General features: G+C 48.3%; 2 protein-coding genes across 4 annotated transcripts in view; both read right to left on the bottom strand.

The window, feature by feature from the left end:
* The window catches only part of MYO9A (myosin IXA), a 566,016-nt gene that overhangs the window by 498,330 nt on the left and 45,668 nt on the right, over nucleotides 1–22,018 (bottom strand). The window lies entirely within an intron of this gene.
* GRAMD2A (GRAM domain containing 2A) overlaps nucleotides 1–22,018 on the bottom strand; it is a 61,590-nt gene that overhangs the window by 17,326 nt on the left and 22,246 nt on the right. For all 3 annotated transcript variants that reach the window (XM_050968405.1, XM_050968407.1, XM_050968406.1), the window contains exons 4-8: nucleotides 21,501–21,573; nucleotides 20,849–20,952; nucleotides 19,127–19,225; nucleotides 14,635–14,706; nucleotides 6,845–6,907 (exon numbers count right to left, since the gene is read on the bottom strand). In XM_050968405.1, coding sequence (XP_050824362.1) covers nucleotides 6,845–6,907; nucleotides 14,635–14,706; nucleotides 19,127–19,225; nucleotides 20,849–20,952; nucleotides 21,501–21,573 — 411 coding nt within the window. The remainder of the gene's footprint in view (nucleotides 1–6,844; nucleotides 6,908–14,634; nucleotides 14,707–19,126; nucleotides 19,226–20,848; nucleotides 20,953–21,500; nucleotides 21,574–22,018) is intronic.

Below are 22,018 nucleotides of genomic sequence, written 5' to 3'. Positions count from 1 at the left end.
GTATCAAAAACTTGATACCTCTCACTGAAAAAGTGTCTTGACCAGACTGATTTTTTTTCAAAACTTGGGAAACATCTTTGACAGTTTCCTACACAAGACACTTGCTGTTCAACTTGTTGCCATAGGGATTTCACTCTGGGGGCAGCACAGATACCTGCCCTAAAGGGAGAGCTGGTGGAATTTTTGCAACACCATGTTTTTTCCCATTGGAAAATGCCAATTAGTGGAAAGGAAATTTCACAGAAATGGATCAGTTCCAACTAAACTTTCTTTGGAAAGGTTTTTCAGGTCCAGGTGAAAGAGAGAGACCTACCACCCCAGAATAGAAGGTTACTCACCTTGTGCAGTAACTGAAGTTCTTTGAGATGTGTGTCCCTGTGGCTGCTCCACTTCAGGTGTTGGTGCACACCTGTGCTCGCAGTCAAAGACTTTTGGTAGCAGTGCCTGGTTGGGTCGCACATGCGTGGTCCCTGCCTCGTGCTGCTGCAGGCAGTTAACCGACGCTGTGTGACCAACCCCCACTCAGTTCCTTCTCTACTGCAGAGACTAATAAGGAAACTCCAAAGTAGAGGGGAGGAGGAAGGGTAGCAGAGCACCCACAGGGACACACATCTCGAAGAACCTCAGTTACTGCACAAGGTGAGTAACCTTCTCTTCTTCTTTGAGTGCTGTCCCTGTGGGTGCTCCACTTTAAGGGACTTCAGAGCAGTGCCCTCTGATGGAATGAGGGGCTTCAGAGTTGAAGTCGTGACCTCCAGTAGTACAGAGCATCTGATGGAGGTATCAGATGTTGCCTGTTCCTCTAAGGCATAGTGCTGTCTAAAGGTATGGGCTGAGGCCCAGGTGGCAAGTCTACAAATGCCTGTGATAGGTACATTGTGCAGGGAAGCAGTGGAGGCTGATAAGGTCCTAGTGGGATGTGAGCGAATCACCATGAGTCGCACTGAGAATAGCAGAGTTTTGTTTAGAGATCGTGCTCCTTTTGGAGCATTCAGTGATGGATAGAAACAGACGGTGATTTATGGGATAGTTTAGTCCTGTCTATGTAAGAAGCCAACACCCTCCAAACATCAAGATTATGAAGTGTGTAATTTGTTCTATCCGTGTGGGGTTTAGGGGTGTGGTCTGAAGGAGGCTTTATCCTCAAAGAAGATCATGTATGGGGGTTCCACCATGAAAGCCCACAGTTCTGCCACAAGTTTGACAAATATCATTGCCACAAGAAATGCTATTTTCATAGACCAGAGTAACAGTGATTATGTCATCAAGGAGTCAAACAGGGAAGAGGTGATGATCCGAAGAACCAGGTTCAGGTCCCATGGTGTGGTAGGCTCCTGTAGTTCAGGGTAGATATTATTGAGTCCTCTGAGGAAACATTGGGTCAGTAGATGGGTAAAAGACAGGATGGCAACCCACCTTGGAATGTTGTGATGGTAGGTAGATGGACTTTTATTGATAGTTCATGGATAGGTCTGACCGTTTGAGTTCTAATAGGTAACACAGTATAGAGGGTAATGTCCCTGGGATGGAAGTCATCCGTTTTAGCTGGCAACAGGCCTTAACTCATCTCTCCTTCAGGATGTATGGGCGACAGTTCATTTCTGTTCAACTGCATAACCATATTTTGTACCTCCTCTGAGCACATCAGCTCAGATTCTGTGAGTCATGGAGGAGCCATGCTCGGAGATGAAGTTTCTGTGGATGCAGGACACAGGACAGCAGATGAGACAGAAGTGGGAGTGCAATTCATGGATGCACGGTCACGCTGAAGGGGTAAGGATACCATGGTTTGGCGAGACCATGCTAGTAGAATTACTGTGGCCCATCCAGCCTGATCTTGTGGATCACTTGGTTCAAGAAAGGAACAGGAGGGAAGGCATAGAGAAGGGGAGCGTTCCATTGGAGGAGGAATGCATCGCCTAATGACTGTACGCCGAGACCTGCACCGGAGCAAAAATGAGAGTGTTTGGTATTTTGTGCAGTTGTAAAAGGGTCTGCTGTGGGGAACCCTGAGTGTTGAATACATGCAGGAGTACTGTGTTGTCAAGCTCCCTTTGCGGTCTTGAGAAATTTGTCTGCTGAAGGTTATCTGCTATGGGTGGATATTGTGTCTGATGCACCATCGTCAGGGTTTTATGGCTTGCATACAGAGGTACTGTGAATGTGCTCCCCCTTAACTTGTATGTATGATATATACAGACAAGGCTTCAAAATAGCTGTGTCCTTGATGAGTGGCAGGAATTGGGAGCAAGCGTTGCAGACAGCTTGAAGTTCCAATAGGTTTATATGTCGAAGGGATTCCGAAGGGGACCAGCAGCCCTATATAGAATGTGGGTGCAGGTGGGCACCGCATCCCAGGAGTGAGGCATTTGTGGTCTGAATGAAGGGTGCCCCCGTGCACACGTTGGTCAGTTTTGTCCACCAGAGAAGAAGGTCCTTTATTTTGCCCAATATTGTGAGGTGCTTGTTTATGCTGTGCCTGTGTGGAACAAAGCTGATACATAGCCTTCCTTGTAGGCAATGGATGTTTAATCTGGGGTGTCTGACAGCAAATGTTGTGGCTGCCATGTGATCAAGGAGTTGGGGGCAAGTCCTGGCAGAGATCTGTGGGCTATTTCGCACAGTGGGTATGAGGACGGTGAGAGTGACAGAATGTTGTCTCGGCAGTGAGGCTATGGCCCCAATGAAGTCCAGCTCTTCCACTGTTAGAATGGATTGGTCGGTATTTATTAGGAAACCCAGATTTGTGAAGAGGGTTACCATCTGTTCGGTGGCTTGCAATGCTGTGTCATGGGTTGACATTTTTAGCAGGCAGTCACTTATAGTGTATAGTGTGACCATCTTGAATTGTTGCGTTTCTGACAAACTTATTGAATTATTGGGGGTTGATGGTTGGGATGCAGCAACTTGAGAAGTAGATTGTTGTCCCCTTAGGGCCTGTGTCTGCGACATTGTGAGTCAAATCACTGCTGTTGTGAATACACTGGCTGGTGGTATCGTTGGGATGTAAAGTAATTCCTCTGTTTCCTCTTGGGTTTGGGGTTACAGGTTCCCACGGATAGGAGAGTTACTTGTGAGTCCATGAGCAAGTGGAGCGAGTCGTCTGTTTTTTGGCAAATGAATTTGGGCTGGCAAGTCTTCCACCATGGACTGCACCTCTTTGGGGAAGCCAGAAAGATAGAGCCATGAGGCCCTTCTCATTACAACCACGGTTGATGCAGATGTTGCAGCCCTGTCCTCAGAATCACGTGCTGAGAATTATTCTCCCTTGTCCTTGGAAATAAAATTAATAAATTTGGACATTTTTGTGTAGTTTGTATAGTTGTATTTTGTTAGTAATGTCTCATAGCTGGCTATGCGGAGGTGATGGGTAGCCAAGGAGTAAGCCTACTGCCAAAACTGATCAAGTCTTTTCAGGCCTTATCATGAGTTGCGTTTCTGGGCTGTTGTTGCATGTCACGTAGCTGGACTGCATCTATCACTAAAAATTAGGCACTGGATGTGAAGTCTGCGCTCTTTGTTGGTAACGCACCTCCTGTCAGACCTCCCGCCAGCTGGAGGGGCAGCCGCAGGGGTCCACGGAATAACCTTACAGGGTCCATCAGTGCCTCATTCATGTGAAGGGCAATTTTTTTTTAAACTAAGTGGATATATGCAAAAAGTCCACTAGCTGATGCGGTATCACAAGGACCTCCTCAAGGGAGATGTCCAGAGAGGGCCACCCTCTCAAATAAGCCAAGGAACAGTTTGAAATCATCCCCTATATTAGGAGACGGTGGCATAAAGGTGTCCTCTGTGGATGATGGCAAGTGGGTAGGCGATATCCCTAGCAGGAGCAGGGGTTCTTCCTCCTCTTCCCCTGGTACCACTAAGGGTGCTGGTACAGAAGTTGTGGGGAATTACTGTGTGCTGGGTCTGGCCATGGCAGGCAGTCCCCACTTCTGTGGGGCATATGACCCATGGAGTTCAGTATGCGCACTGGGATGGGAGCAGCATAGTGGGTCCCCATACCACTGTAAGTACCCGGAGACAGCATAATATGCCCCAGGAGAGACTCCTGGGGTGACTGACTCCTGATGGACAGGAGCCGCTGGAGGAATAGCTCCCTGTTCTTCCTCATCTTCCTCCTTCAAATAAGGAGCGAGGCAATGAGTGATGTTGGGGATGCAGGGAGACTTGGTATCATGGACAGGGGGATCGGGGCAGAGCCAAATACCAGAACCCTCTGTCTGAGGAACTGCTGCTGTGCTGGTTTGAGTGGCCTCTGTGGCTGTCTCCTTCTCGGTGCCAGGGCTACAGAGGAGAAGGCGGTGCTGCTGGCTGCGCCTCTGTGCGCGTCCGGTGCGCCTTTGAAAAAGCCGCCTTTTGTAGTGGTGCTGCGGCGCTGTTTGTAGATCGTAGTGCGGAGGCACAAGGTTTTGGTTTCCCCTTACTGCCTGTGTCGGAGCCGGCTCCTGTGGAGTGTCTGGTTCTACTGGTGCCAGGATTTTCCGCTACTTCGGCTCCCAGTGCTGACAGCACAGACAGTGCCGGTATTGGAAGCCTGCCTGTGGAATGAACAGACATTGCGGTGCAGAGGCACGGGGTTTCGATTTCCCCTTAGTGCCTGGGTTGGAGCCCGTTCTTGTAGAGTCTCTGGTTCTAGCGGTGCTGGGGTTTTCCACCACCTCAGCTCCCAGCGCTGACAGCCCAGGCAGTGCTGGCATTGGATGCCTGCTCATGGAGCAGCTGCAGACTGTGGCACGGAGGCACAGGATTCCGACCTCCCTTCAGTGCCTGTGCCAGAGCCACCCTGCCATCTGTCTGCAGCGGTGCCGGAGCTCTCAGCCACCCGAGCTCCTGGCGCTGACAGCACAGCTGGTGCTATTATCATCATCTGTGGGACGGCTCTTTTTTTTTTTTTTTTTTTTTAATTCCTGCGGTGGGGAACTCCAACGTGGGATGGAGAAAAGACCTCTGTCTGAAGCTGGGGTTGGCAAAAAGGGGGAGGGGGCAAGGTGTCCCGAGCCTCATGCCCTGACACAGGTCCGAGAGACCACTCCACTTTGTGCTGTTTTGGCCGTGAGCCTGAGGCAATGCAAAAACTTTGTGGCATGGCTGCTTTGCCCAGGCAGCAAACACACCCACCCCAGCTGTCAGGTCTGCAAGCCTGGAGGCAAGGCACTGAAAGCCCGGGAAACTGGGCATTCCCGTTGGGGGGTGAGGGCTTTCATCCTCAAATGGCTGAAGTTCCTGGCCATGAGCTTTTTGTTGTTTTTTTTAAACCAAGGAGAAAAGAAAAGGGAAACAAGCTAAGCAGCTGATAACAAGGAAACTAAGCCCACGTCCAGACTACCCCGCCGTATCGGCGGGTTAAAATCGATTGCTCGGGGATGGATATATCGCGTCTAGTCTAGACGCGATATATCGATCCCCGAGCGCGCTTACATCGATTCCGGAACTCCGTCAACCCAAACGGAGTTCCGGAATCGACACGGAGAGCCGCGGACATCGATCCCACGCCGTCTGGACGGGTGAGTAATTCGACCTTAGATATTCAACTTCAGCTACGTTATTCACGTAGCTGAAGTTGCGTATCTAAGATCGATTTTCCTCCCCTAGTCTGGACAAGGCCTAAGTAACTGACTGTAACGAATTAACTACAAAGTAGGGAGATGCTGCTGACTGCTCTGCCTTGTAGCCAAGGGCGGCAGATAAGAAACTGAGTGGGGGTTGGTCACACAACGTGGGTTAACTGCCTGCAGCAGCATGAGGCAAGGACCAAGCATGTGTGACCCAACTGGGCATTGCTACCAAAAGTCTCCAACTACAAGCGCAGGGGCACACGAACACCTGAAGTGGAGCATCAACAGGGACAGCACTTGAAGAAGAATAGCCAATAGTATCGTGGTCAGGGGACTGACATCCCAGGGGAGTGCCCTTACCACCGGACTATTGGGTATTATGGGGTGGCTCTCGCTTGCTCTCTCTCTTGCTCATTGTTTCCCCCCATGAAAAATCTGAGAAGCTCTGGTTTTTGTTCCAATGTAGAATGAAGTCAAATTTTGAAGCCACAAAATTTGTCACAAAATGGAATTCTTATTTTCCAGCCAGCCCTACTTAACATTTCTGCCAACATCTTTCCATATACTTTGTGCTCTCTGGTGTGCTGGGATTTTCATACAGAGTTATTTCCCCTGCAAATACAAATAATAATAAAAGCTGATCTTGGAGTCTGATCCACTGATGAATTGGTTGAACAGAAAGTTTATGATAAGATATTTTTAATCTATTGGGATTTTTGCTCATTTAATCACGTTCCCAGCATGTTATGAGTGTTTAGAACTCAGGCGGTTTTATTCAATTTTAAGATCTCAGCTCTAACCGGCAATGAAGAAGCTGTTTGAATGTCAAGCAGATTTTATTTCTATTAACCTGGACTAGACATTTGAACATGAGCCTTCAATTCAGGCATCACCACAAGGTTTTCCAAATGATCCCCTTCACACCCCACACCCCCCATTAATATCCATTTCTGTCAAGTCATGCTGGATGCTGTCAAAAGATCCTGCAACCCATGGTAAAAAAAAAAATTGAGCCTAACCATGACCTTCCCTAACAACCAACCAATGTTAAACATGATTTTGGCTGTGGGAGGAGGCAGGCAGAGGAGCTGGTGTTCACCACGCTCCAGTGCTGCTTTTGGCAAGTTCAAAGTGCATGGGGATTTTATTAAACTTGCTATCACTTCAAACAGATGTTTCACAGCATTAGTGCTCGTATGTTCACTGCAGAGGCATTTTACCAGGGGCATTCTGTGATATTCTATTGTTATTGATTCCTTGTTTGTAAATATGGCTCTTACCAAGGATACGGAATCAGGTTCCTCTGTGAATTCTTTCAAACTCAAACTCTTCTTACTCGAAACCTGGAAGAGAGGAAGGAGCAGACATTACCGACCCATCAACAGGGGATCTCCACTGGAAGGAGCATCCTCACTAGGACACTCCGCTGCCCCTCTTCCCCACCAAAAAGAAAGTTATAGTAATTCTGGGTTCCAAAGCTGCTGGTGACCCTGGTAAGAACATCGCCTGTATGTGAACTTGCCACATGCAAACCCTTAGGGGTTGCAACTCCTGTATATGTGACTTCTAGAGAAGGGTTTCTGACAATGGGTTATTCCAGTGGAGACAGAGTGCTCAGTTTAGCCTGGGCTGGAGAAGAGGTGAATGAGGAGTCAGCAGCATGCGAGTGTTTCTTCTTGTTTCCAAGACTGAACAAAACCAACATAACGTAAAGACACTTTGATGACAGTCTGGGCTTGAGGAGGATGTTAGGAGCACTAAGCTTTGAGTTCCAGCTCTCCAGACCCATGGCCAGACTTTGGGTAAGTCATTTCCCCTCTCTGTGCCTCAGGCTAATGTCTACACTACTGGATTATTCCGATTTTACATAAACTGGTTTTGTAAAACAGATTGTATAAAGTCGAGTGCACGCGGCCACACTAAGCACATTAATTCGGTGGTGTGCATCCATGTACCGACGCTAACGTCGACTTCCGGAGCGTTGCACTGTTGGGTAGCTATTCCGTAGCTATCCCATAGTTCCCGCAGTCTCCCCCGCCCCTTGGAATTCTGGGTTGAGATCCCAGTGCCTGATGGGGCAAAAAACATTGTGGCGGGTAGTTCTGGGTACAGCCTCACCCCTCCCTCCGTGAAAGCAGCAGACAACCGTTTCGTGCCTTTTTTCCTGGGTGAACTGTGCAAACGCCATAGCACAGCAAGCATGGACCCTGCTCAGATCAAGACCGCAATCGTGGACGTTGTAAACACCTCGCACATTCTCGTGCAGTCTGTGCTGAACCAGGACCTGCAAAGCCAGGCGAGGAGGTGGCGGCTACAGCAGAGCGGCGACGAGAGTGATGAGGACAGGGACACAGAATTCTCTCAAACCACGGGCCCCTGCGCTGTGGAGATCCTGCTGGTAATGGGGCAGGTTCTAGCCACTGAACGCCGACTTTGGGCCTGGGAAACAAGCACAGACTGGTGGGACCGCATAGTTTTGTGGGTGTGGGACGATTCCCAGTGGCGGCGAAACTTTCGCATGCGTAAGAGCACTTTCATGGAACTTTGTGACTTGCTTTCCCCTGCCCTGAAACGCCAGAATACCAAGATGAGAGCAGTCCCACAGTTGAGAAGCGAGTGGCAATAGCCCTCTGGAAGCTTGCAATGCCAGACAGCTACCTGTCAGTCAGGAATCAATTTGGAGTGGGCAAATCTACTGTAGGGGCTGCTGTGATGCAAGTAGCCAAAGCAATCACTAAGCTGCTGCTATGAAAGGTTGTGACTCTGGGAAATGTGCAGGTCATAGTGGATGGCTTTGCTGCAATGGGATTCCCTAACTGTGGTGGGGTGATAGATGGAACCCATATCCCTATCGTGGAACTGGAGCACCAGGGCACCCAGTACATAAACCACAAGGGACACTTTTCAATGGTGCTGCAAGCATTGGTGGATCACAAAGGATGTTTCACCAACATCCACGTGGGATGGCCAGGAAGAGTTCATGATGCTCGCGTCTTCAGGAACACTACTGTTTAAACGGCTGCAGCAAGGGAATTACTTCCCAGACCAGAAAATAACAGTTGGGGATGTTGAAATGCCAGCAGTTATCATGGGTGACCCAGCCTACCCCTTGATGCCATGGCTCATGAAGCCATACACAGGCAGCCTGGACAGTAGTCAGGAGCTGTTCAACTACAGGCTGAGCAAGTGCAGAATGGTGGTAGAATGTGCATTTGGCTGTTTAAAGGCGCGCTGGAGCACATTACTGACTCGCTCAGACCTCAGCCAAACCAATGTCCCCATCGTTATTGCTGCTTGCTGTGTGCTCCACAATCTCTGTGAGAGTAAGGGGGAGATCTTTATGGCGGGGTGGGAGGCTGAGGCAATTCAGCTGGCTGCTGTTTATGCGCAGCCAGACACAAGGGCGATTAGAAGAGCACACCACGAAGCAGTGCGCATCAGAGAAGCTTTGAAAACGAGTTTCATCACAGGCCAGGGTACGGTGTGACTGTTGTGTTTGTTTCCCCTTGATGAACCCCCCACCCTTGACTCATTCCCTGTAAGCAACCCACCCTCCCCCTTCGATTACAGCTTGCTTAAGGAAATAAAGTCACTATCGTTTAAAAATCATGTATTCTTTATTAAAAAGTCATTATAAAAAGAGGGAGAGAACTGACAAGGTAGCCCAGGTGTGGTTTGGGAGGATGATAGGAGGGAAGGAAAAGGCCACTAAAAAAGTTTCAAAGTAATGACAGCCTTTTGGTTGGGCAGTACCCGGGGGTGGAGTGGGCGGGTGCATGAAGCCTTCCCCCACGCGTTCTTACACGTTTGGGTGAGGAGGATATGGAACATGACGAGGGGTGAAGGTGGTTACACAGGGGCTGCAGCGGCACTTTGTGACCCTGCTGCTGTTCCTGAAGCTTCACCAGACGTCGGAGGATGTCAGTTTGATCACGCAGCAGCCCCAGCGTTGCATCCCGCCACCGCTGATCTTCCTGCCGCCACCTCTCATCTCGAGCGTCCCTCCTCTCCTCACATTTGTCCCTCCTCTCCTCACATACACTGGCATCTTTCCTGTACTTTGATACCACGTCCTTCCACTCATTCAGATGAGCTCTTTCATTGCGGGTCACTTCCGTGATTTCCAAGAACATTTCGTCTTGCGTCTTTTTCTTCCGCCGCCTTATCTGACATAGCCTTTGAGATGGAGTAGGGAGGCTTGAAAAATTTGCAGCTGCATAAGGGAGGGAAAAAGGGGAGAGAAGTATTTAAAAAGATACATTTTACAGGACAATGCTTATACTCTTTCACGGTGAACAACACTATTCACCTTACATTGCACATGTGATTTCACTACAAGGTCACATTTTGCATCTTAATATTGAGTGCCTGCAGCTCTGGTGTTACAGATCACAGACGCAGGTCCGGGCAGCAGAATTCAGCTTGCATGCGGCCATGGTAAGCCATTGTCTTTCAGCTTCTGCAGCCTTCATATACACAGTGCCCTCCTTTCCCAAATACCAAGCAAATCCCGTTCAGTGCTGCTTCTTTCCTGTTAACATGCAGCAGCAAAAACCACTCCCTGATCCAATTCTCTGGGATGATTGTTTTACCCCTCCCCTCACCGCGTGGCTGGTATCATGGAAGATCCCTGCTAGCCAAACGTGAAAAAGATCAGTGCCAATCCCTCCTCTGTCCCCTCCCCCCGCCTGGCTACCTGCAAGGAAGGATTTTTTTTAAGCAACAGGCAAACAGCCCAGTAGGAATGGCCATCTCTGTCTCCTTAATTAAATTCCTGAATTTCAGCCAGGTTACCATGAACGATATCACTCTCCTGAGGATAACACAGCGAGATAAAGAACAGATGTTGCTTGAATGCCAACCATCACTGGGACCATACGCAGCTAGGCTTTGTCATGCAATGATACCAGACTACTTGCTACAAGCATGGTGTGGTCAAGTGTCCTACCATGGTGGATGGAATAAGGCTGCCTTGCCCAGAAACCTTCTGCAAAGGCTTTTGGAGTACCTCCAGGAGAGCTTCATGGAGATGTCCCTGGAGGATTTCCACTCCATCCCCAGACATGTTAACAAACTTTTCCAATAACTGTACTGGCCGCGAATGCATCCCAAGTCCTCAGGGCAAATCAATCGTTAAAAAATGCTTGCTTCTAAACCATGTTTTATATTTACAAAGGTACACTCACCAGAGGTCGCTTCCATGGCTTCATTGTCTGGGCTAGTGGCTTGGGAGGGTAATTCCGTCTGGGTGAAAAAAAGCTCTTGGCTGTTGGGGAGAACAAAGTGCTGTGTGCTCTCTGCAAGCTCGTCTTCCTCCTCTTCCTCTTCCCCGTCCACAGAATCCTCAGCCATGGCTGAGATTACCACCCCCACCTTGGAATCCACGGACAGGGGTAAGGTAGTGGTGGCAGACTCCCCCTAGAATTGCATGCAGCTCAGCGTAGAAGCGGCTTGTTTTCGGCCCTGCCCCGGACCTTCCGTTTGCTTCTTTGGTTTTCTGGTAGGCTCGTCTGAGCTCCTTAACTTTCACTCTGCACTGCACTGAGTCCCTGGTGTGGCCTTTCTCCATCATGGCCGTGGAAATTTTTTCAAATGTTTTTTCATTTCATCTTTTGGAACGGAGTTCTGATAGCACAGAATTCTCTCCCCATAAAGCGATCAGATCCAGTACCTCCTGTGCGGTCCATGCTGGAGCTCTTTTTGGATTCTCAGGAGACTGCATTGTCACCTGTGCTGGTGAGCTCTCCACGCTGGACAAACAGGAAATGAAATTCAAAAGTTTGCGGGGTTTTTCCTGTCTACCTGGCCAGTGCATCTGAGTTCAGATTGCTGTCCAGAGCGGTCACAGTGGTGCACTGTGGGATACTGGCCGGAGGCCAATACCGTCGATTTGCGGCCACACTGACCCTAATCCGATATGGTAATACCGATTTCAGCGCTACTCCTCTCGTCGGGGAGGAGTACAGAAACTGGTTTAAAGAGCCCTTTATATCAATATAAAGGGCCTCATTGTGTGGACGGGTGCAGCGTTAAATCGGTTTAATGCTGCTAAAAATCCGTATAAACACGTAGTGTAGACCAGGCCTCAGTTTCTCCTCTCTGTAAAACAGGTAACACTGACTTGGTTGGGGGCAGGGGGTGGGGTGGGGCAAGAACTCCTGAGGCAGAGTTATTGGGTTCCATCTAATTTGGCTGTCAGGATGAATCAGCAGAAGAACTCTGCAAATCCATGCAAGACCAAGCTCCTGACAGCCTGTTACATGCTAGAGGTACTTTTCTGGATTAAGGATACCTCTGAATTATACCACACACCAAGATAGCTCAAAATAAAGACATCAGAAATAAGGTGGTTCTTTGGAGGCTTTTTAAACTCAGCACCAGGTTAAGGACTGATGGATTTCTTCCCCTCAGACTTTTTTTTTAAATTTCCCCTAGGATCTAATTTGTACCATGGTTTTTATTCCAAAATTTAAAACCCCTATAAAGAGAGCGTAAAAACACAAATATTGGCAGAGCCAGTGTTCTTACACTGAGGTTATAAATAATGCACACGCACACCATTAGAGCAAAGAAATTGCTTGGATTCAGCCTAGTTTATCAGTGACCTAGAAAACAGCAGGAATTCAGGCTCTTTTGTGATGCGACATGTGAATTATCTATCACGGGCCCGATTCTGCTCCCAGTGAAGACAATGGAAACAGTATCAATGCCAATGTTATGACATTAACCGCCAAGTGGGATTTCCCATATTGTGAGCTGCCACTTGACAAAGACCACCTTCGCCTCCAGGTGTAAACTGAATTAGGGACAGTGAAGGCAATGTACTTGTAAGAGGATAGCAATAAAAGATATCACCTTATCTCGCTAATATGCTGGGACCAACACAGCTATACCACCACCGTATATAACAATGTACATCATGGGCAGCTTAACAGCACAAGCCAGCACAGCGGTCGGCAACCTTACAGAAGCGGTGTGCCGAGTCTTCATTTATTCACTATAATTTAAGGTTTCGCGTGCCAGTAATACATTTTAACATTTTAAGAAGGTCTCTTTCTGTAAGTCTATAATATATAACTAAACCATTGTTGTATGTAAAATAAATAAAGGTTTTATAATGTTTAAGAAGCTTCATTTAAAATTAAATTAAAATGCTGAGCCCCCCGGACTGGTGGCCAGGACTCGGGCAGAGTGAGTGCCAATGAAAATCAGCTCGCGTGCCGCCTTCGGCACGTGTGTCATAGGTTGCCTACCCCTGAGTTAGGATATGCGATTTAACTTCCACTGATAACTCCAGTAGCAACACTGCACTACTGTGCGTGTGCATGCATGTGCGTGTGCGCGCGCGCACACACACACACGGCAAATTACATGGACATGTATTTCCTTATATTAAGCATACAGAACTTTCCATCTTCAAAGCACTTTAATAAAGTCTCACTCCCCCCCACCCGGTGCATGATCACTATTTTACAGGTGGTGAACTGGGCACAGAGAAGTACAGTCACTTGCCCAAGCTCATGTCACTGTTAGCTGCAAGAAGGATGAGTTAAGTCATGTTTCCTGTATTCGTCTATTTGAGGGCGACAGATGGAAAAGGGTTATTGGAACATCCTGCCCACAGCTATGATCTGGCTCCCAGCCCTGTGCTCAGATTTCATCCCGCTCTCCGGCGAAGTCACTTCAGTGACTGCCCGAGAATGAAACATTTGGTGAGCTCTGCACTGCAGCAAAACGCACAGCACTCAGACAGAGGTTTAAGCATCAGTCATCTGTGCAGGTACTGGCTTAATAGGAGAGAGGGTTTGTCTTGTGTTAAGGGTAAGAACAGCTCAGCCGTTCTGCTCCCCGAACTGGGAACAAGCATCTAAACAGCAGGTTTATCCCCAGTGGCCTGGACTCATTTGTCATGACTGGAAACATTGAGGCATTAGCATTCCGCGCATGGGGCCTATCTAAATTAAGCTAGTTGGGGTGGGGTCGTTGATCTAACGGAAGATTCCACCTAGAGGAAACTAACCTCACCAGCCAGGAACATGCTCTTTCACCCCAGGCCATATCTGGGCATATTCCGAGTCATGCAAGCATGCTGGAGAACTTAGGGGAGGTTCGAGGAGCCAATTGCTAGCTAGGCATAGACCCAGCCCGATACGATCATTTGCTCCAAGGCGCAATTGCAGAAAAGGGGTGCTGCCAGCTCCCCCTCCTCTATTCAGGGAAGGCAGTGCTTGCCTGGCACTGGGGCCTGGGCCGTGGGACTGATGTCCTGCAAGCCTTTCCAGGCAGAGACAGAGACAATCTCATGGATTTATTATGGTCCAGATTTCTGAATGCCTGTCATTGGCGGTACTGTCAGTTGCCAGCGGAGGGCAGTAGATCAGCCTCCCCAACGTCCCTCCCTTAGAACATGTCTCTGGGGAGCCTCTCAGCCGCGGATGATGGCACATGATGCTCCCCAATGGGATCTGTGGTATCCCCTCTGCTCCCACTGTCCAGCATTTGAGACGGCTCCCCCAGCACTATCAATGCATCTAAGCCATATGGTTCTGTTGGGGGTGTCCATTGGTTCCTATCAGGCTGTGATAGACGCAGTGCTCCTCTCTCATCGCTAATCCAGGCACCATTAGTAACAGGCATTTGAAGCTGGATGCACAAAATCACGGGGGAAGATGTTCTTGCTCCCATGCCCATTTGGGCTGCTCCTCCACCCCCGGCAGCGGATGTCCAGATCATCCTGCTTGCATATGTGGGGGCGGGAGAGTAGCAGACCGGTGAACAAACAAAGCCATGCAACTTTGAGATGTGAGGCTGTAACGTTTGATCTGTCACGCAAACCCTCTAGAGTCTGCTCTGTGGCAGTGTCCAGGACAGCTATTCCCAGGGGGCACACAGGGAAAATACAGAGCCTTTCACCATCCCGGACAGGGGACACGTCACACCATGCATGTGAGCAACAGATACAGTGCTGCCACCATTCAAGCACAGTGGTTTCAGGGCACGCACTTCAGCCTTGAGCTCCCTCCAACCCGTTGGCAGGAGCTATTGGATTTGTGATGAACTAGAAGGGTACCTGTAGGTGCGTGCAGACTCTCCTCAGCACATCGTACACGCTGTCTCGAGAGATCAAGGACACAAAGATGTACTGAAAACAAACAGAGAGAGAAGCAGCAGTGAGAGGCTATCCCTGTTCAGCACATGACATCGGTCCAGAGGCACAGGCTCCTCTCTCTGCTGGGATGCTCAGAGTTAGAACCAACAGCACATTGGAGTTCTGGCTCCTGTTTAAATGCTCACCACCATACTAAGCGGTCTGTTGAGATGCACAGGAGCAGGTTACAAAGAGCTGATGCTGCAGCCGACCTTGTGGCAGACTCAGCACAGCGTCATGCTGATGGATGTGGGAGCAGCTCATTTTGCAAACAGAAGGGCCACCCACAATGGCATTATAGTTCTGTGCAGGAAGACCAGGACTCGGAGACATCCCACTCCCAGAGGGGAGGCAAAAACACTCCTCCCACTCACACCAGTGGCAGTTTTGTCACCGACTTCAGTGGGAGCAATTAGGCCAACATTGGGTACCTTGAAAAAAAAAAATCGACCTTTCAGGTCACTAACAAAGCAAATTTAAAGTTTAAGACCAATAGGACATTGCTTCTATGTACTGTAGAGCAGCTTTCAGCAAGAGCTCAACTCTAATGGGTTCTAGAGAGCGTGTTTTCAGCCAGCACTAAAATACAGCCACTTCTGGGGTGGAATATTGGATTATCAGCACCAGTACTCACTAATCATGGAATCTGGACTGGAAGAGACCTCGAGAGGTCTTCTAGTTCAGTCCCCAGCACTCATGGCAGGACTAAGTATTATCTAGACCATCCATGATAAGTGTTTGGAGATTTTTAAGAGCAGTTTAGACAATGATGAAGATTCCACAACTTCCCTAGGCAATTGATTCCAGTGTTTAACCACCCTGACAGTTAGGGAGTTTTTCCTTGATGTGATTTAAGACTATTGCTTCTTGTCCTAACCTCAGAGATTAAGAACAACAATTTTTCTCCCTCCTCTTGTAACAACCTTTTATGTGCTTGAAAACTGTTATTGTGTCCCCCCCTTTTCTTTCCAGACTAAACAAACCCAATTTTTTCAATCTTCCCCCATAGGTCATGTTTTCTAGACCTTTAATCATTTTTGATGCTCTTCTTGGGACTCTCGCCAGTTTGTCCACATCTTTCCTGAAGTGCAGTGTCCAGAACTGGACACAATACTCCAGTTGAGGCCTAATCAGTGCAGAGTAGAACGGAACAATTACTTCTTGTGTCTTGTTTACAACGCTCCTGCTAACACATCCAGAATGACATTTACTGTTTTTGCACCAATGTTACACTGTTGATTCATATTTAGCTTGTGATCCACTAGGACCCCCAGATCCCTTTCCAGAGTATTCCTTCCTAGGCAGTCATTTCCCATTTTTAACGTGTGCAACTGATTGTTCCTTCCTAAGTGGAGCACTTTGCATGTGTCTTTATTGCACTGAATATAATGTAGGAAAGGAAATGAAAAATGACTATTTCACTTGCAACTGGGGGGGGGGGGTGTTAGACATGTCCAGCCAGGATGCTGAGGCTTCTCCTTGAGTTAGAGAGACCAAAGGGAAATAATTAATTAGTCAGAACCATAAGTGCCGGCTTCTGATTTTCCTCAGGGGTGCTCAACCCCTCAGTCTCAGACCCCACCCCCCTCCTGCCTTGCTTCTTCCTGTCCCTGCTCCACCCCTATCCACCTCTTTCCCAAGGCCATCCCCAGCCCCACCTCTTCCCACCCTTACTCCGCCCACACCCCTTCCCTATCCCATTCTGTCACTGAGCAAACCCCATCCCTACTCCTCCCCCTCCCTCCCAGTGCCTCCTGCATACAGCTGAACAGCTGCTCTGCAGCGTGCAGGAGGCACTGCAAGGAGTTGATCAGCAGGGGCTGCAGGAAGATGGAAGTGGGGAGTAAGGGGGGAGCTGGCTGCCGGTGGGTGCTATGCACCTGCTAATTTTTTTTCATGGATGCTCCATAGAATATCAGCGTCGGAAGGGACCTCAGGAGGTCATCTAGTCCGAGCACCCAGAGTTGGAGCCTATGGTCAGAACAGTCAGAATCTTTGTGCTAAATTTTTCCCCAAAGGCAGAAGCTCCAGCATCACAAGGCCCCAGTGTCGTGTGGGCCATTAGCAGTACTGAAGCCTCCACAGGAAGAGTTCCATCTACTCCACCATCTCCTACCATTGTCAGCAGGACAGAACACTGGCCACCACTTGTATTCTGCATGGTTAGCCTCCAAGCGAGGAGTCCTGTTCCTGTGAGAGCAGCACACGGAAATTTACATGACCCTCTTAGAAAGCAGGGTTCTTGCGAAGTTTGCTTGACTGCAGAGCAGAAGAGAGCATGGATGGGAAAAAGCATTCAGTGCATGCACATAATCAGTGGGAAAATAAGTAAGTGACAATACTATTTTCCTCCCGAGGGCCCATCTTAAAGTCCCACTGTAAAAGTGGTCACTACCAAGCTGGAATTTCCCAGCAAGGGGCTGTTTTCCATACTGCTTAGCTTTGCTCTCACATTTTAGTGCCAAGAGGAGGGGTGTGCAGAATGCTGGCTATCTCCAGAAGTTCCTTCAGCTTCATCTGTAGCAAAACTCAGAAGCTTAACACCCATTTCAAAAGTGTCTGTTTTATTATAGGTGTGTCCTCCTCTGCACTCCCCATCCCTTGCACAAACAGTGACTTGTTTGCTGATTAAGTGGGGATTTCATTTTTTGAAGCTCACTAACATTCCAAACCAGGTTAAGTCTCACCCTCCCATTCTCTTCCAGCTGCCATTCCCTACGGGATACCATGCCCAGGACAAGAGAATCTGCAGGCTATACCTGATCTGTCATTCAGAAGAGATGTGGCTGGATTTAAGCAGAAGCATTAGAGAATTCTGCTCACAAATTCAGATGAGCTGGTTGAGAGTGCGGGAAGGTCACATGCCTCTTGATGCTATTGTTTCAGGATGCCGAGTTCACAAGACCAATACGCAGGGACTTGACAGTGTGAAAGTTTTCATGACTAGAAGGGCTGGCACACTGAGTTTTTTAAAAAGTTCAGATTCGATAGTTCTGCAGAAGAATCCCCGCAGTTCAAAGGCTCTCCTTCATCCTTTCCAGTCCCTCCCCCAAAAACCAAATTTAAAAACATCGAAAGGTTTCAGTTTTTCAATTCAAAACAATTGTTTTGTTTCAATTTTACTTCCATTTGATTCTGAGAAGGTTAAACTTGAAAGCAAAATGTTCTGTTCAACCCCCAGCATTGTTAACTGTTTCGATTCACCCATCGGCCCAAAAGATCAATTATTTGCACAACTCTGCTCTCAAGTTGTGCTGATTTGGGCCTTTGGAAGCCATGGTGAAGAGCAGGCTAAAGCAGACCTAGGGCCCAGGACATGGTGCTTGTCCCTTCAGTTCAGCCGTGTTCCAAAATCCCAGCATGGGACTTTGGCTGTCAAGGGGCCAGCTGAGAGGAGATATCATACCAAGGGCCTCATCATCTGCGTTCTGATATTCCATGGGACCCTTTGAGAACGAGCATCAGCTAGATCTGAACAAAACTCACATAACACAAGACACTGGGCATAAATCTGGATAAGACCCCCCATTTTTCTTGGGCGCTGGGCTAATGGGGTTGGCTGGAAGCCAAGAAGAAGATAGCCAAGTTCAGCTGGGTTTCACTTTGTGTTCGCCTCAACCACAGAACATAATTCACAAGCGGGGAGGGGGGGGTGAACTGAAAGCAAAGGCTCTCCCAGCTGTATTGTCTGCCCTCAGGCCCCAGCCAAATTCCAATGTGCGAATGACATTCTGCCTCCACACGCATCCCCTGTGATTCCAGTTGGGGATGCGAGTCTCCTCTTCATTTCCTGGCTTAAACCGTGTAGTGTTACTTTAAGCAGTTATGGTGCCAAGTATCAGAGGGGTAGCCATGTTAGTCTGTATCCACAAAAACAACAAAGGAGTCCGGTGGCACCTTAAAGACTAACAGATTTATTTGGGCATAAGCTTTCATGGGTAAGAAACCCCGCACCTCTTTTTACTCATGAAAGCTATGCCCAAATAAATCTGTTAGTCTTTAAGGTGCCACCGGACTCCTCGCTGTTTTTGTAAGCAGTTAAACAACTGCCATGCCCCACCCCAGAAGTGGCTGCACCAATTAAGGCCCATCCTTCATACCTTTCTCACACCAACATTCATTACTTTCAGTGGGGGGTTCCCCTTAAGTATGAAGTGCAGGATTGGGGCCATGTTTGCTAAACATTTGGGGATGGTTTGGAATGAGAGATGCTATGTACGTTTAGGGTTATAATAATAGCTGAGTTGCCAGGTCGTCTCAGCAACGCGACACAGAGCAGCTATCCATGCTCTGTCACATCACAATGGTAGCTGTGACATGCACGAGAGCACCCTAGGGGCCTTCTGTCGGATTAGACTCTCACATGAGACCATAGCACAGCAGCTGAGTGGAAATAAGACCCCCAATCAGTTACCTTTCTGCTGGCATTGGTGGTGATAGCCAGCCCATTGGGCAGCAGCCGGGCCGTTTTGTGCTTTTTTATCAATTGAACCGAGACCACCGGGATAACCACCTGAAACGTAAAAACACACACCAGGTAAAGGCACATGTATTACAGGTGGGGATCCAACAGTGAGGAACGACAGCCACAGAAAAGCCGACGAGGGAGCTGGCAGTTCTGTGTTCCATGCAGGTACTGGAGATTATGCAGTCAATAAGGCACGGGGCCATGCAGGGTATGTTTATGCTGCAATAAAAGACCTGAGGGGGGAGAGGGTCTCAGTGCTCAGACCCGCAGCCCACCAGCCTGAGTCAGCTGACCCGGGATCTGAGACTCAGTGCCGTGGGTATTTCCCCTCCCCCACAGCGTAGGCATACCCATGCTGGCCAACGAGGATTAAACATAACACGGAACAGCTGCCTGTTAACGGAGCTCTGTGCACCCAGTGCACGGAATGAGATGGGTGCTTTGGGAAAAGAACAGTATGTGATGGGCAACCTTAACTCTCACATTTCCTAACTTCCGAATGCTTGACTTTGCAACCTTAGTGATGGTTTGTTAACATAGTTGCGTGTGGAATTTCTTTAGAAATACAGTGAGCCAACCTCCATTACATGGATGTCTAATTGCATCCTGTATTTGATAGTAACCTAGGTAGCAATTATTGGCTGGGGACAGCTTTACTGTTACTGAGCAGTATTAAGGATCACTGCACTCCGTGTAGTAACCTCGGTTTGAAAAGGTTTTTAATTTATACATTTTCAATACAATTAATACAAGAAAAAAAAGACCATTGTCCAATACCAGCAGAGCAGATCTTTGTTTAGAGACCTAGATAAGAGTCCCTGCATTCAAGGACACAGTTAAAAATAAACCAGGATGTAGTTTCATAACAGTATAACTTCACCGAAACATGCTCAACTTTGGGAGCTGACTCGCATTCCTTCTAGCAGAGATCTGTTTAAATATAAATAATAAATAATTCAGCTTCTCAGCGCTGTTTTTAAAGGAAGTTAGTTCTAAAACAAAAACAAAAACATAAAACCCACAAAAAAGCTACCTGTCAGCTACAGCATGAAAGTCAAATTACCAACTCAGGCAGAGAGTTGAGAGGAAGATTCAGATCTGTTTCAGAATCCTCTAGGAGCCTTTGATCTTGAGGCACTGACAGTTTGAGCCTCTAAAAATATTTGCAGTGTGGAATTAAAAAAGCAACACAAATAAACAATATTTCTATTAAGACGACACAGAGGTTACTAGATACGTAGATGGCTCCCCCAGCAATGCATGAAAAGCCCCCACTCCTGCTTATGGCGGGCTGATTTTGGCACTACAGCATTATTTAACTGCTTAGGGCTGGAGGGAAAATGCATCACTAAGGAGAACATTTGGCAAAGTAATCCTTCACGGGGCGCTAGGAGTTGCATCTCATCCTGCTAAGACAGAACCTGGGCCGGGGGAAGGAATGGTGCAGGGGCTCCTGTCTAAGAGCAATAAAATCTCTCTGAGTCAGCGCTGCTGGCGTACGTGACAGAATGAGGTACGGGTCCATTAGGCCCACATGGGACAGAGGTCAGTGCTAGGCAGTGACGGGGAAGGGAGATCACTGCCATATGCTGGCACTGGTGTTTTGGAATCAAATGTCAGGCCTCTGCCAAAGGCGAAGTGCGGTGGAGAGCAGACATGCGGCCTTACCTTGATGTCCTTCCCGAAGAGGTTTGCATAGAAGCAGAGCCAGTTGGGGGAGATGTACAGCCGCCCCTGGATGAGGATGTCTCTCTGGAGCGCACAGGAGCAGACTGTAAAACACACAAAGGTAGCATTGGGAGGGGAGCGGAAAGCACAGACCCCAGATCTAGCCCCACAGCAAAACCCACACAGATCTGTGCTGATGTCATGCCTGGGGTCTTCAGCACGTTGCCCGTCACCTGCCCTGAGATGCTGCTAGCTACACTGTCCTGGACATCCAGACAGGGATTTTCTCCCTTTCCCCTGTTTTGGGGACACTTAATGTTCATAAAAGCAAGAAACCAATCCCATCGTGCTAAGCACTGTCTCTCACAATTAAAGTGCGTGGCACGAGGTGGCCAAACTCCCAACAGAGCCTAGGCTATGATGATCAAACTCCTCAGCTCCTGATCTCCAGCATGAAAAATCTTGCATGTTAATCCACTATAGTATATTGGAGCCTGGTGGGGTTCTGCATTTGTCATCTTCCTCAGCCTCTGGTCTCAGCCACTGTCTGGTCATCCGTGGAAGGAGGAGGGCCGCTGGTCTGACACCAGTGCAGCACTGAGGTTCTGTACAGAGGTCTCTCTACTCCCTCGAGACTGTCTCCACCACTCACCTTTCAAGACACTCTCCTCCGTGGGGATGTCCTTGAACAGCTTGTGGTACTGCGAGTTGTATTTATTTGGTGTCTAGAAATTAAGAAAGTATGTCAGGTAGTCAGAGAAGCTACCTGGTAACCTGACTGATACACAGACAAGAAACATTCTGGAACAGGGGTTTAGCTTCCTTGTCTCCCCCTGAATGGGACCCATCCCAGATCCCCCTGCTCCAGAAGCCTGGGGCCCTGCCACTAGAGCTAAAGAAGAATTGCTGAGAGAGGTACAGGGTCTATGACACAGTGGGGCAGTTCAAATTTTAGCCAGTAGAGAGCAATGGTGCACACTTACACTACCCAGTTCCCTATAATATTTAGTTCATCTAGGAGATGACAGTCTGAACATTCATGCGTTGAAACAATTTGGGCACTAGGCCAACCAGGAAGCAAATGTTTGGCCCAACACTTTAGTTTCCTCCATTATTAATTATTATTATTTATTATTTGTATTTCCATAGTGCCTAAGAGACAGACCAGAA

Source organism: Gopherus flavomarginatus, chromosome 9, assembly GCF_025201925.1.
Source record: "Gopherus flavomarginatus isolate rGopFla2 chromosome 9, rGopFla2.mat.asm, whole genome shotgun sequence".
Taxonomy (NCBI): Eukaryota; Metazoa; Chordata; order Testudines; family Testudinidae; genus Gopherus; species Gopherus flavomarginatus.
This window is presented reverse-complemented; position numbering and strand designations above follow the sequence as displayed.